At 46.3% G+C, this 15,567-nt stretch overlaps 1 protein-coding gene across 1 annotated transcript in view; it reads right to left on the reverse strand.

Moving 5' to 3' along the window:
* B3GLCT (beta 3-glucosyltransferase) overlaps positions 1-15,567 on the reverse strand; it is a 118,157-nt gene that overhangs the window by 78,801 nt on the left and 23,789 nt on the right. The window contains exon 4 of the mRNA XM_027557475.1: positions 9,084-9,193. Within this exon, the coding sequence (XP_027413276.1) occupies positions 9,084-9,193 (110 nt within the window). The remainder of the gene's footprint in view (positions 1-9,083; positions 9,194-15,567) is intronic.

A 15,567-nucleotide genomic window follows, 5' to 3' on the forward strand; every position in this document is an offset into this window, starting at 1 on the left:
GGGAAAAAAGCAAAACCTCTCACTGGACAGTCTCTGCATCACAACACAGACCACAGACACAAACTTCTCCAATAGAGGCTTCACCAGGGACCGAAGTGTCAGTGCCCATTTTTATTTAACAAAACAAAACAAAAAAAAACAGAATTTTCCCACAAACATCCACTCCAGGAGGAATTTTTTCAAGTTCAAAAAACCTAAGTCATAACATAATTGACACCCAGACGCCACCCGGAATAGGTATTTAGGACAGAACACACTCAAGTGCTGATTAAATCAGAGACTGTCACACACTCTCCTCGTGGGCTTCCGTCAGCCTCACCTCCACTTGGCTTTTGTTCATGCGCCTCTTTAAATAGTCAGGCTCTCTAACTGCACATTACCCTTCCATCTGTAATGCAGGGAGAAAACATTTGAGGAAAAACAGTAGCACTTCTTCCAAATTTGCAGTCTTCTCTCTAGAGATGTGCACTCAGGAACCCCACACTAGGCCACCACATCCCCCACCTCGCCAGCTCTACTTTCCACCCATTTCAATCTAAAAAGACCACTCTTCCTGCTAAAACACACTTTAATTATCCCCCCAAACAAACCCTAGGTCTCTCGGCACCCCAAAGCCAACCATACTGATGATTCATGTCTACATCTTCCAGATCCGTTCAGTTCAGTTCAGTTCAGTCGCTCAGTTGTGTCTGACACTTTGCAACCCCATGAATCGCAGCACGCCAGGCCTCCCTGTCTATCACCAACTCCCGGGGTTCACTCAGACTCATGACCATCGAGTCAGTGATGCCATCCAGCCATCTCATCCTCTGTCGTCCCCTTCTCCTCCTGCCCCCAATCCCTCCCAGCATCAGAGTCTTTTCCAATGAGTCAGCTCTTCACATGAGGTGGCCAAAGTACTGGAGTTTCAGCTTTAGCATCATTCCCTCCAAAGAAATCCCAGGGCTGATCTCCTTCAGAATGGACTGGTTCTAAACCAACATCCCTCCAGCTCAATTCCCGTCCCCGCTTCCCGACCTGACACAAGTCTTCCCTCTTTATCTCCTCAAGCTTCACATGCGCTGTCGGCACTATATTCACTCATGCTTTTTACACATCACTCTGCTTCCTAAACAGCTTCGTGACTATTGTCTTTTCAAGGGTCCCATGGACTGTCTAGAGATGTTTGAAAGTACCTAATATAGCTAGAATTGTGCAGTTAATATTTGTCAAATAGATAGGTTAATAGACTTAACTTGATTTTTAATTTCTACTTATGTGTGTGCTGGCTCAGTCATATCCAACTCTTTGCGACCCCGTGGACTATAGTCCACCAGGCTCCTCTGTCCATGGGATTCTCCAGGCACCTGAAGAATACTGAAGTGGGTTGTTGCCATTTCCTTCTCCAGGGGGATCTTCCTTACCCAGGGATCAAACCTGCGTCTCCTGCATTTTCTATTATGAGATTGTTACCGTCTATCTTATTCCACGGGATCACAAAGAGTAGGACATGACTGAGCAACTGAAAAACCACCACCACCATCTATAAGTAATTCAAGGAACTGGAGTATCTGTTAATTCCTCTCAAACTGCTCCACAACAATCCAGAATGGTTCTCTGCACATAGGATGCACTTGGTAAAGTCTGCTGCCTTCCTCTTTAGAAGAAATGTCTCACTATAGACTTCAAAACCATTATGAACTGCACTGTAAGCTTCAAACCTAGCGATGGGAGTGACAACCCACAATGACCCAGATTGTTTCAGAAAATAAGAACAGCTTCACCACTGCAGTAACAACTCCAAGTACAGTATTAAGTTTCAGACAGAAAGTTCGCTTAGGCTCCTGGTTCCTCCAGTCACATGAGAAGAATGAAAAACGTCTTGTGTTTTCAGTAAGACTGCATTTTAGCATCTTGAGGCAAAACAGGCAGAGGATGACTTGCCAAAGCAAAAGAGAACAGCTAAAAGCAGATGCACGACTGCAGCAACCATTACATTTTTGCACCTTAATTTTTGGCAGATTTCGTAGTCAAGTGCAACCCGACAGGAGTAATGAATAAATAAACTGCAGCTCTAGACCTCTGGTGGTGTGGGAGGAAGAGATATTTTGGGCTATCAGATAAATATTCACATGATAAAACTTACCGGTGATTCCTTCCTCACTAAGCAACTGTTCTGAATGCTCATGGTGGGCAAATCTATGAAAACAAACAAAACTGCAACCTGAAGACATCGAGTTCAGGTTGCAGGTGACATCCTGTCCCATTAGAGGCGCAGCGCACACCTGGCGAACGATGGGGCTGGCCCCTCGGAGGAGGAGGAGCCGGCCGCTCCGTGCCACAGGCTGGAGAGGCCCTGATAACTGCCTGGGGTTCGGACATCCTCAGTTTCCCCAGCTGATGACTAGGCCGTCAATTCTTTCTCAAGAACGTGTCAGTTTCAGATATAGAAAATAGACTTATGGACATGGGGAGAGGGGAGGAGAGGGTGAGATATATGGGAAGAGTAACATGGAAACTTACATTACCATATGTAAAATAGACAGCCAACAGGAATTTGCTGTATGTCTCAGGAAACTCAAACAGGGGCTCTGTATCAACCTAGAGGGGCTGGGAAATGGGAGGAAGGTTCAAAAGGGAGGGGATATATGTATACCTATGGTTGATTCATGGTGAGGTTTGACATAAAACAGCAAAATTCTGTAAAGCATTTATCCTTCAATAAAAAATAAATGAATTTTTTAAAAAAGGAAAAAAAAATGTCAGTTTTTTAAAACAAGTTTCAGTCAAGCTATAACCTGGGAGCCATTACCTGCCTCTCAAAGTGATCCTACCGCCCTCTACTTTGTGCATCTCAGCACTTAATTCTCTGCACTGCATCTTCTTTCTCTATTTTTATGGAGTTCTAGGTCAGGGTAGCTTATCACTGCTCAAAGAGCTGTCTGCAGACCCAATGTGAGCTTTCAACCATCTGTGGATCTCCAAAATGCTACCCATGGAATAAATTCGACTCTCAAGCATATAAGTAACATGAAGAATTCTACAAAGATAAAAAAATGAGCCAGCATCATGTACAGTTACAAATGCTTAAAATCGTTCCAGCCATTTCAACTACCACAAGACTTGTTAACCCAAAGATGAAATTACTTTAAGTCCTAACAGGACACCCTGGATCTTGTGAGCAAATTAAACCCAAGTGCTAAAACAACGTTCTGTCGTAACTATTTCAATACTCATAGCTGGCTTTCCGGAGAAGGCAATGGCACCCCACTCCAGTACTCTTGCCTGGAAAATCCCATGGATGGAGGAGCCTGGTAGGCTGCAGTCCATGAGGTCGCTAAGAGTCAGACACGACTGAGCGACTTCACTTTCACTTTTCACTTTCATGCATTGGAGAAGGAAATGGCAACCCACTCCAGTGTTCTTGCCTGGAGAATCCCAGGGAGGGGGGAGCCTGGTGAGCTGCCGTCTATGGGGTCGCACAGAGTCGGACACGACTGAAGCGACTTAGCAGCAGCAGCAGCAGCAGCTGGCTTTGATGCTAGGAACGAATTTCAGAATAAGAAAAACATACCTTCTGATAATTAAAGGGAGCTTTCCTATTGCTTCAGTCTAGACTCCTCCTATGACCATGGAAACAGGATGGGGAGAGGGGTTTCTTGATGATGATGCTTAATTAGGTGTCTTTAAATGTAAAACCAATACTGCCACCTAGTGGCCATCTAAGTCACTGGCTAAACAGGCGATCTAACCAGCAAATAGTGAAAGCAAATGACAGTACAAATTAAGCAGAAGCACACTGAAACTAGACAGACGGCGTATTAAAAAGCAGAGACATCACTTTGCTGGCAAAGGTCCACACAGTCAAAGCTATGTTTTCCAGTAGTCATGTACAAATGTGAGAGCTGGACCATAAAGAAGGCTGAGTGCCGAAGAACTGATGCTTTCTAATGAAATCTGGTATTGCAGAAGACTTTTGAGAGTCTCTTGGACTGCAAGATCAAACCAGTCAATACTAAAGGAAATCAACCCTGACTATTCATTGGAAGCACTGATGCTGAAGCTTCAATACTTTGGCCACCTGATGTGAAGAGCTGACTCCCTGGAAAAGACACTGATGCTGGGAAAGATTGATGGCAGGAGGAGAAGGAGGTGACAGGGTGAGATGGTTGGATGGCATCATCGACTCAATGGACATGAATATGAGCAAACTCGGGGAGATAGTGAAGGACAGAGGAGCCTGGCTACAGTCCACGGGGTCGCAGAGTCAGACACAACTTGGCGACTGAACAACAACTTCAAGGTCATATCCTTAAAAGATCCCTACTTGTCCTCCACACACCAGGATGCAAAGTAAGGGTGTCAGCCAGCTTCAACCATGCAGTAAGGACAAGACCCCTCAGCTCACAGCAAGCAACAGACAGAAGGAAAGCAGAGCAGGGCTGCCTACTCCTGCCCTCCTCACGTGGACTGTTTGTGGGGAAGTGAACTCCCATCTTCCTTAGTCATTGTTACGCTGATAGCAGTCAGTGAACGTTCTGGTTCTTTTCCATACTGTCTCTCAAAGACACACTTAAGCATGAGATCACACTTCCCAAGCATCGACTCACGCTCGTTTTAGTCTACTCTTCTCCCTAAACTCTGTGGCTTCCTGGGGAGAAATAAAATAGTTGTTATATTTAATATAAGAGGTGGTGGCTCTAATCAATTTAAAAATTAAGACAAGTAATTTTAATAGATAAAATACTTTACTTAAAATAATGCTTAGTTTTCATTTGTTTCATTTATTCTGAATTCAGTTCAAATGCTGTATGCTCAATATTCACTATGCAAAAGGTACTACGAGAGAATTAAAAGCAGAACAAGCCAGAGCATCTGCCTTCAAAGAACCTGTGATTTCATACGAGTCTGTGCGCTTTGTGTGTTTGTGTGTAGTCAAAACTGTTCATTACAGCACTATTCACAATAGCCAGGACACAGATGCACACTAAGCGTCCATCAACAGATGAATGGAGAAAGAAGGTGTGGTACATACACAATGGAATACTGCTGCTGCTAAGTCGCTTCAGTCGTGTCCGACTCTGTGCGACCCCACAGACGGCAGCCCACCAGGCTCCCACGTCCCCGGCATTCTCCAGGCAAGAACGCTGGAGTGGGTTGCCATTTCCTTCTCCAATGCGTGAAAGTGAAAAGTGAATGGAATGCTACTCAGCCATAAAGAAGAACAAAATGCCATTTGCAGCAACACGGACGGATCTAAAGATTATCATACTAAGTGAAGTAAGCCAAAGACAAATATATGTGCAAACTAAAAAAAAAAAAAAAAAAAGATGCACACAAACTTATTTACAAAAGAGAAGCAGACTCACAGACATAGAAGACAAACTTATGGTTACCAAAGGGGAAGGGAGAAGGATAAATTAGGAGTTTGACATTAACATATTCATACTACTATACTATATAAACAGATAAACAACAAAGACCTACTGTGGAACACAGGGAACTATATTTAATACCTTCTAATAACCTATAATGGAAAAGAATCTGAAAAAAAATTATCTGTGTGTGTAAGTTAAGGTGTGTACACACACACAGTTATATAACTGACTCACTCTGTCATACACCTGAAACAGAACATTGCACATTAACTAAATTTCAATTTTAAAAAGCAGTTTAAGAAAAAAAGTGACCATACTGTAACAGAAATAAAAGGAAACTTCTATTACAATAGAAAAGAAGATACGGAAAGAGTTGGATGATAAATTTCAGGGACTCAGTTTAACATTCACTGAGGACTCAGGTTCTGAACATGGAAAGCTCTGTGCTTGGTTCTGAAGATCAAAAACCAGTAAGACATTCTCTGCTCTCAAAATTTATAAAAGAGAGATAGAACAACAACAGTACAAAAGTGAAAACCATACAATAAAAGCAGAACCAAGGAGGAAGCAATTTGTCCCTGTGGGTCAAGACGCTGCACAGAAAGACATCCCCGGGAGCTTGTCAAGATGAAGGGGGTTCTGTGCAAGGTCACAGAGGCTTGGCATAGCCAGGCAGGCCCAGGGACTCCAAGGAGTTTGCAGTTACTGGCAAACAAAATACAAAGGGACGAGGGGTGGGAAATGAAGCTGGCACCAGAGGTGGGACTAAAGTTAGCAAGCTCTGGTGTGGCGTCTTGGTGAAAGGTAAGGAGCACGGGAGGCCCCACAGCTCTGCCAGATCCACACCCGCAGCTGCCGCCACCTGCCTCCACTCCCGGGAGACGCACATGCTTTCCATCCATATACACGACGGCCACACTCTGTTTAGACAAGAACCTGTAATCATCCTCCCCAGAGTCTACTGCCAGTTTTAAGCACCCAGTGGTCCTGCATGTGAGCCCCAGATCCCTGAAGAAGCAGGCATTCCCAGCCCCTAACAGCACCTTCTGCCTAAGGGGCAGGAAAGAAGAAGGAACATTTTACAATCCCCATTCAGTTCAGTTGCTCAGTCATATCCGACTCTGCAACCCCATGGACTGCAGCATGCCAGGCTTCCCTGTCCATCACCAACTCCCAGAGCTTGCTCAAACTCATGTCCATCAAGTCGGTGATGCCATCCAACCATCTCATCCTCTGTCATCCCCTTCTCCTCCCGCCCTCAATCTTTCCGAGCATCAGGGTCTTTTCCAGTGAGTCAGTTCTCTGCATCAGGTGGCCAAAGTACTGGAGTTTCAGCTTCAGCAACTTCCTTCCAATGAATATTCAGGACTGATTTCCTTTAGGATGGACTGACTGGATCTCCTTGCAGTCCAAGGGACTCTCAACAATCTTCTCCAACACCACAGTTCAAAAGCATCGATTCTTCTGTGCTCAGCTTTCTTTATAGTCCAACTCTCACATCCATACATGACTACTTGAAAAGCCATAGCCTTAATAATAATAATAATCCCTATTGCTTCCCTCCAAAAGGTACCCACATGCCTTTTCCCCACTGTAAACAAAGTTCTGGGAGCACTGTCCTGTCCCTGGTTCCTGGGAAGACACTCTTCCCAGAAGAGCAAAGGGGATAAGACAGACAGGGAGACAGTGATGAGTACCTATTAGAACAAAAAAAGTACCCATTTGCCAAAAAAAAAAAGAAAAATTAAACAGCAAAAAAGGAGCTGGCAACTAGTAGAGGAAGTCCTGGGGGTATACTTAATCAAGTGGCCTTGGCTGGCAAAGTATGTAACCAATCACATTAACAGTGAGGACTACCAGTATGGAGTAAATGCAAGGTATATAATCTAAAAGGCACACGGGGGACTTCCGGGCGGTCCAGTGGTTAAGACTCTGCGCTTCCACTAGACGGGGCACAGGTTCAGTCCCCGGTCAGGGAACTAAGATCCGGCATGTTGCAGTCATAGCCAAAAAAAGAAAACAAAATAAAGAAAACACACGTGAATCTGCCTCTCCAAGAAGGAGGGTATTTTCTGGGAACAAGCTACACAGAGATAGTTGTGCCCTTAATCCATACATGAAACCAAATGATGCATAACTCTGTCCTGATGTTATCACTGACTTCCAGTCTGGGGTAACTGCCAAGGCCTGGTTGAGTTCAGTCCCATGAATACTCGCCTGGACCCCACTGAGGAACTATGTGGGCTCCTGGCTTCCCCTCCACCCCTCCACTTTCCCCGCCCCCACCCCCTCACCCCACACCTACCCCCCCACCCCACCGCTGCCCTGCATCCACCTCTACCAGAGCCCATGGGGGAAGACCAGCCATGCAAGGTTGCTATAGGAGTTCCTCTGTGATGGAATCTGAAAAGGTTTAGTAGAAGACACTGCCCCAAGCTGAGTTTCCAGACAAATAATAATGAAAGTCACTCAGTCATATCCGACTCTTTGCAACCCCATAGTCCATGGGATTCTCCAGGCAAGAATACTGGAGTGGGTAGCCTTTCCCTTCTCCAGGGGATCTTCCCAACCCAGGGATCAAACCCAGGTCTCCCGCATTGCAGGCAGATTCTTTACCAGCTGAGCCATAGGGGAAGCCCAGACAAAAGAGAACTTTAATCAAGCTACTATCTCTAATTACTGCCCCACCCCAAGCAAAAAAAACCCACTTGTCTACAGCCTGCAATCCCTTTCTGTCCCTTGAGAAGTGCTGATGCTCCAAGGAGAGGAACCAGGATCTGTCCTTGTGGGGACATGGGGAGGTCGGATGAATTTCTCACACACAGCATTTAAAGAGCAAACACAATAAACCTCACTGCCAGCAGTGCCCCGACGTTGAACACCATTAAGGTTGTTCACTTTTCCATTCTTATTTCCAACCCTTTACTTCCACGCTCCCACTGACAGAAAGCAAGCCATCCGCCAAACACACAGGTCTCTGGTCGAAGAACTCTGATGGCTTTTACCTCCAGACAAGCACTTCTGTCTTGAAGGCCAAGGCCACGGCCATGCAGTGTACTGGGCTGGGAGGCCTGTCTCTGCTTGGCTAAGGAGAACTGCTTCTATATGGCTGCATGCGTGGGTAGATCTTCCTTTGCCCCAAACCTCCCACAATATGCAGAGCAGATTTAAATTCAGTTCACGCTTATTTTAAACTTTATTAAAGTAAACCTGGATGTGTCAATCTTTCTCTCCATAATCCTCCTCGGATATTACATTATAAATCAAATCAGAAGTTCAGTTAATAATATCCAATCAAAAAACAGATTAAGAAACTCATAGAAGCACCACTGCACAAAGGTTAATGAAAATGTTATTTCAACATAAAAACTGCCTTAGAACCTGTTACCAAAATTTTGAACGTTAATTATCTTTGCTATTTTAAACTCCGCCTTTAAAAAGTTATTTCTTCCACTTTTTTCTGTCATATTTTATGATAAAACCATGCTAGTCCTATACATTTTTACATGTTTGTTAAAATATGTATATAATAATTTAGAACATGATACTTTGAGCATTTGAAATTAACTAGAGCATTTTAAACAATAGATAGTCCATATTAAGCCAGCAAAACAAGCCAGAAGATGTATTCTATCTAAATAGAACTGACTCTCTATGGACCAAGAGCTTTGGAAAACATAAACGTATCAAGAAAAAATTCAGACATCCCAAGTCATCTTTACGTACCTGTGTAAGATCTGTAGATTGCTTTAGGATGCTTTGTTTTAACTGTTCTGCCTTCTTCACATGAAAAGAATTACTTTGACTCTGGATGACAAATACAATTTCTTTTAAATCTAGAACAACAAAAAAATTTGTTCAGGTTTGTTTTTTTTTTTTTTCTTTTAAAACAACAACTGAAATAAACTTGAAAACAAATCAAAACGAAAAGAAAAGGAAAAAAACAGTCACAAGGCATGCCTTCAGGCAATAAACTCTTAGGGGAAAAAAAATCAATTTATATGTAATTCTAGTGACAAAATCTCTCTTTTTAAACTCATCTCTACAACTTCCTTCCTAGAAGTTAGCAAGTAAATACGCTGGCTGTACTAGACCCAGTCTGGTAACAAACTGTGAATTTGTTCCTGCATCTGTCACAAAGTATGCAAATGTAAATGTGAGAAAGTATGAAAATGTCTAGAACACGCACCTCCCCAGTCACTGAAAACCCACTGTGTTTGCAAGAAACCTTTTAAGAATTACACAGAATCCTACAATGCGCCTCCCTGTTAGGGGTCGCACTGCGACCCCCAAGCTTCACGGGATAAAGTGTCCTGAGCCCCAGGACCTCAGAACGTGACCTTATTGGGAACCGGGTCTTTACACAGGCAATCAAGTTAATGTAGGGTCATTAGTATAGGTCTTCACCCAACATACTTGGTGCCTTTATTAAAAGAGGACTGTAACCTACCAGGATCTTTGATCCGGGGGATTCTCCGGCCAGGAAGACTGGAGTGGGTTGCCATTTCCTCCTCCAGGGGATCTTCCTGACCCAGGGGGTTGAACCCAGGTCTCCTGCATTGAGGGCAGATTCTTTACCAGCTGAGCCACCAGGGAAGCCCCTAACCCAATATCCTGGTGTCTTTTTGAAAAGAGGCGATCTGGGCAAGAGACACAGAGGGAGGCTGCTGTGAAGACCCAGGGAGAAAACGGCCACCTTCAAGCTGAGGAGGGCGGCCTCAGAGGAAACCACCCCCCGCCCCCCAGAACGCAGAGACACATCTCTGTGGAAGATGTGTCACCTTGTTTCAGCACCTTGTTTCAGCAGCCCCGCGCAAACTGACACTCGGCCGCAAGCGCGCTCTGGACGGCCCCTCAAGGCGACACTCAGCAGGGACCTCAGGGGGCACCTGGCCAGTGTGAAGTTCGTCTCCAGGAAAACACCCACGACCGCAGGGCCACAGGGCTGCAGTGGGAATGAGCTGCCTGTCAAGCCTGGGTTCAGGGTCGTCAGGGTCTTGACTGGGGCTGGAAGGGAGGCAGCCCTGATCTGTCACCCCTTCAGACCAGAGGAGGATCTCGCCTGCAGAGGGGGAGGCCCAGACCCCACATCAGGAAAGCACGTCAGGCCTGCCCAGGTTCCGAGCTCGTGATAAAAGAAAGAAACTGCAGATGTGCCAGGACCCTGCCACCAGACAGGGGTGTTGGCTAAAGGCAGACATCACATAAAGTTGTAGCCTCCGGCAAGGTTGACTATAAACCAATATGGGGACCCTCCCCACACTGTGAGCTCTTCCCTTTAACACCTCGACTCCCAGATGGTGCTAGTGGTAAAGAACCCGCCTGCCAATGCAGGAGATGAACGAGACACAGGTTTGATCCCTGGGTCGGGAAGATGCCCTGGAGGAGGGCATGGCAACCCACTCCAGTATTCTTGCCTGGAGAGTCCCATGGACAGAGGAGCCTGGCGGGCTACAGTCCATGGGGTTGCAAAGAGTTGGACACGAATGAGTGACTAACTCTTTGTTTTCAAGGACACTAACTTGGTTTCTATTTATTCCACTGTATTTTACCATTCTTGTGTTGAGCTCTACAATTCTGTTCATTTATTCACTCACTCAAATATTCATACAACAAACAGCCCCACAGTGAGCCATCCAAATCCTAAAAATGTTCCAACATGCTTTTTGAACAACCTGCTGAATGTGACCTAATTCTATGTAGGAGTTTATATAAATTCGAACCTTCCACGTACTATCTCTATTTCAAGTCAGCATCCTGGCTCTACAAATCAGACACACAGATAACACTCAAATAAGTGTCTTCTACTTCAGCTGAAATGTAACTTCCGATCCACTACATCTGAGACATTAACATAACTCACTTATCAGAATGAAACAAGGTTTATTTCTGTTCAAGAACGGAGTCAATAAACCTCAGAGAATAATTTCTGCAAAATGTAATAAAGCTGAAGACGCACATCTGCAATGACCCAGAAACTTCACTGGTATGTCATCCTTGAGAAGCCCTCATATATGTTAACAGGAGTGCTCACCGCAGCATCACTGTGTGAAAAGAAAAAAGCTGGAAGCAAACCAGACACTCACAAAATATACAAACTGGAATACTACACAGTGGAATTCACACAGCAAGAAAAGATCAACTAGCTGTATATGGATCAATCCAGATGGAAGCTGGAGATGAACCCTCCAGACAGAACACTGAAAAAAATGCGGGAGGTGATGACTATACAGCATAAATCAATGGTTTTCAAAACTATAAACATAAATCTATATAAAATGGATATATGCTATATAATACGCATGTACACACAGATCTAACCGACGTGAAAGCAGCAATGACGACAGGAGAGCTTCCCTGGAGGCTCAGTGGTAAAGAACCACCTGCCAAGGCAGAAGACGTGGGTTTGGTCACTGCTCCAGGAGGATCCCACATGCCACGGAGCAACGAAACCTGTGTGCCACAACTACTGAGCCTGTGCTCTAGGGCCCAGGAGCTGCACCTACCGAAGCCCGTGAGCCCTAGAGCCCAAGCTCCAAGATAAGAGAAGCCACTGCAATGAGAAGCTCGCACACCACTAGGGAGTAGCCCCCGCTCACTGCAACTAGAGAAAAGCCCACACAGCAACAAAGACCCAGCACAGCCAAAAATAAAATAAAAATTTTTTGGAAAAACAAAGACTATAGGAGAGTGATGAACACCAAAATCAAGATACTGGTTTAAAGGCTGCAGCCATGTTAGCAATGTTTTGTCTCTTAATCTGGGAGGTAGATACCTGGATGTGACTCTTTGTAGTTCCTGGTATGTTCAAAATAATTCACAATAAATTTTTTAAAAGAGCAGCTCCACCTGTCAAGAGGTTAACCCCGCAGGAATCACCTCCCACCACCTCCTCTACCAGATCAGCAAAGTGTCCACGGTTCGCACACACAGCAGTTCTTTCGCATGGGGAAGACGCTTGGCAAAAAGAGAGGAAGCAAATTCTCCCCCTTTCCATCTCCTGGGTCCTGTGCCACGACTTGTATTCACTCCCCCTCCTTTTATCACGCGCTTGGATCTCACATGCTGTGTGCACTCAGCGAACACTGAGCCTCTCCTAGCACAGAGTCCAGGGTACCAAAGGAGCAAGCGCGGCTCCAGCACAGCAGTCCAGCTCAGAAGACAACACGAGCATTCCGTGTCGGGAGCCAGGCGGGGACGCTGGGGGCCTGGAGGCAGGGAGCCAGGGCAGGGAGAGCTTCTGAGAAGGATGCTTCCTGCGTTTCCTTTAAAACACAGCAGTGGGGCTTCCCTGGTGGTCCCAGTGATTAAGACTCCATGCTTCCACTGCAGGGGGCGAAGGTTCCAGCCCTGCTCAGGGAACTAGGATCCCACAGGCCATGGGATACGGCAAAATATATATATATATACATAAATTAAAAAATAAAACTGAAATGTAGCCGTTTTCTGCAGACGCAGGCACAGAAGGGAGCAGTTGAGTGGCAGAGAAAGAACTGGGTTATCATGGAGCCCTCAGCCCACCTCATCTCTGCAGCAGCCCTGAATGGGTGACTGGGAGGTTTATCAGGCATTTCTGAGAAAAGGATGAAGAGAACAGCCAGTGATGAAGTCAGAGAGAAAGGCAGTGTCAGCCAGGTCAGATCAGGAAGAACCTATATGCCACACAAATAGGCTGCATCTATAGATTCAGTTCAGTTGCTCAGTCGTGTCCGACTCTCTGCAACCCCATGGACTGCAACATGCCAGGCTTCCTGGTCCATCACCAACTCCTGGAGTTTACTCAAAACTCATGTCCATTGAGTCGATGATGCTATCCAACCGTCTCATCCTTTGTCGGGTCTATAGATTAACAGCTTTCAAACTGGGGAAGGGCCCCAGAGTCACCTGGGACCCCAGACAGCAGAGCCTCCCCAGGGGACATGACGAGGGCACAGAGCCCTGGGGACCCCAGGGGGCCCTTTCCCAATGGAGGGAGCAGCGGAGGTTTGCAACAGCAAGTGGAGCACAGGGCACCAGCAAAGATTACAGCTAGAAGTGGCTGCACAGTGAGGCAAGGGACGGACACATAGGGGAGTTACCTGTATAAGGCAAGAGAGGAAGGGGTACCCAGGTGTGCCCGGCCCTATAGCCCTGATACAGTGAGTGACAGATGCCCGCATTCAGCCCCACCCCGATTCCAGACAAGAACCCGGGGAGTCCAGTCTGATTATGTGTTTGTGCCCTCCCAGAGTGGAGTCCCTGTTTCCTTCAGTCCTGTGGCGGGCCTGGAATCAAATTCTGCCGGCCTTCAGAGTCAGACTCCCTGGAGATCCCCAGGCTGGGGAGCCTGGTGTGGAGCCTAGAACCTTCACACAAGTGGAAGAACTTCTCTGGCATTAACGTTCTCCAGTTCGTGGGTCGCCCACCTGGTGGGTATGGGGTTTGATTTTATCGTGCTCGCATTCTTCCACCATCTTGCTGTGGCTTCTCCTTTGTCCTTGGACATGGGGTGTCTTTTTTTGGTGGGTTCCAGTGTCCTCCTGCTGACGGCTGTTCAGCAACTAGCTGTGATTTTGGTTCTCTTGCAGGAGGAAGGAAGCGCACAGCCTTCTACTCCACCATCTTGAACCTAGTCCAGTTTAGTTCTTAAATTCCTGCTGTTCTTTTTCTTTCCAAATGGGGTGTTTTCTTTTTAAAAAAATATTTATTCTCATTTATCTGGTCTTAGCTGCAGCATGTCTTGTTGCAGCACTCAGGATCTTTAGTTATGGCATGTGAAGTCTTAGTTGCGGCATGTGGGATCTATTTCCCTGACCAACCATAGAACACACGTGCGTGCTAACTCACTTCAGTCGTGTCCGACTCTTTGCAACCCCATGGACTATAGCCCAACAGGCTCCTCCTCTGTCCGTGGGATTCTCCAGTCAACAATACTGGAGTGGGCTGCCATGACCTCCGCCAGGGGATCTTCCCAACCCAGGGATGGAGCCCAAGTCTCTTATGTCCCTGCGTTGGCAGGCGGGTTGTTTACCACTAGCACCATCTGGGAAGCCCAGTTGAACTTCAGGCCCCCACATTGGGAGGGCAGAGTCCTAGCCACTGGACCAGCAGGGAAGTCTGTCCTGCCGTTCTTTGTATCAGCACCAAGAAATACTTCCTGATATACATCCTAAGCTCTGCAGACTGCGTTCATCGCATGTTGACCAAGTCCAGACCCCAGGGCTCACCTCGGGAGCCGTCTTCTCTATTCACGTGGCTCAGCCCCCCAACTCTTAAGCTCCCACAGCCTGGTCACTGGAATCAAATAAGACGATTCCATCCCTTTGCTGATACTTCCTGAAACCCACTGTGATCTGCCTTTTGCAAACACTGTCACAACTCAAGACAGACTGTCATTGTCTCTCCTCTAGGAATGAGCAATAAATGGGCAGCACACCAAATGCCTGACAATAATGATGAGTGTGACGGGTGAGAAGGGGCGATAAAGACATCCATCACGGGTGCGGAGAGGACCCAGGCAGTGTTGAAGCAGACAGAGGCTGCGGAGAGCTTCCAAGAAACAGAACCGGAGAGGGCTACACAGGAGGATTAACTCTTCTGTGCAGGTAAAGCAACCCAAGGTTCTTGGAGTCTCATTTCTGAGTATACACCATACCAAACATCACATTACGTGCTAATCTGTAATCTGTCTCGGTCAGAAAGTAACTAGAAACATGGACTTCCACACGCTGGCATTTTTCTGATGAGAAATCAATGTGATGTTCTTCAGACAAAAGCTACATGACAAGCAGCCTGTGATGTGAGGCAGAGATACATACACGTGCACACCTACACACGCACACACACACACACGGAGAGTCACACAGTGATGCTGGCCAGAACAATGGTCACTGGTGAATGTACGGACTAGGCACTGGATCAAAAGAGATGAAAAGACCACCCCACCCTTGGAGTCGGTCACCAGGCCCTGTGGACCATGAGACCGCAACGGGGTGTGGATTCTGCTGGGTCAGCTGCTTTAGTAAACCCCAACCCCACTCCATCCCACCAACTCACATTAAGGGTATGGCAGATAAGCCCTCTGGGTCTTTCTTCAGATGAACAGACACCAAGTCAAGTATTACCAGCTCTGCCATGTACAACTGCTAGAAGGCAGATTCACCTGCTTGGGGAGCTTCCCAGGTACGCTGAAAACTCACACTCTAGACCAGCACCACCATTCACTTAAGAA

Source organism: Bos indicus x Bos taurus, chromosome 12 (assembly GCF_003369695.1).
Source record: "Bos indicus x Bos taurus breed Angus x Brahman F1 hybrid chromosome 12, Bos_hybrid_MaternalHap_v2.0, whole genome shotgun sequence".
Classification (NCBI taxonomy): Eukaryota; Metazoa; Chordata; class Mammalia; order Artiodactyla; family Bovidae; genus Bos; species Bos indicus x Bos taurus.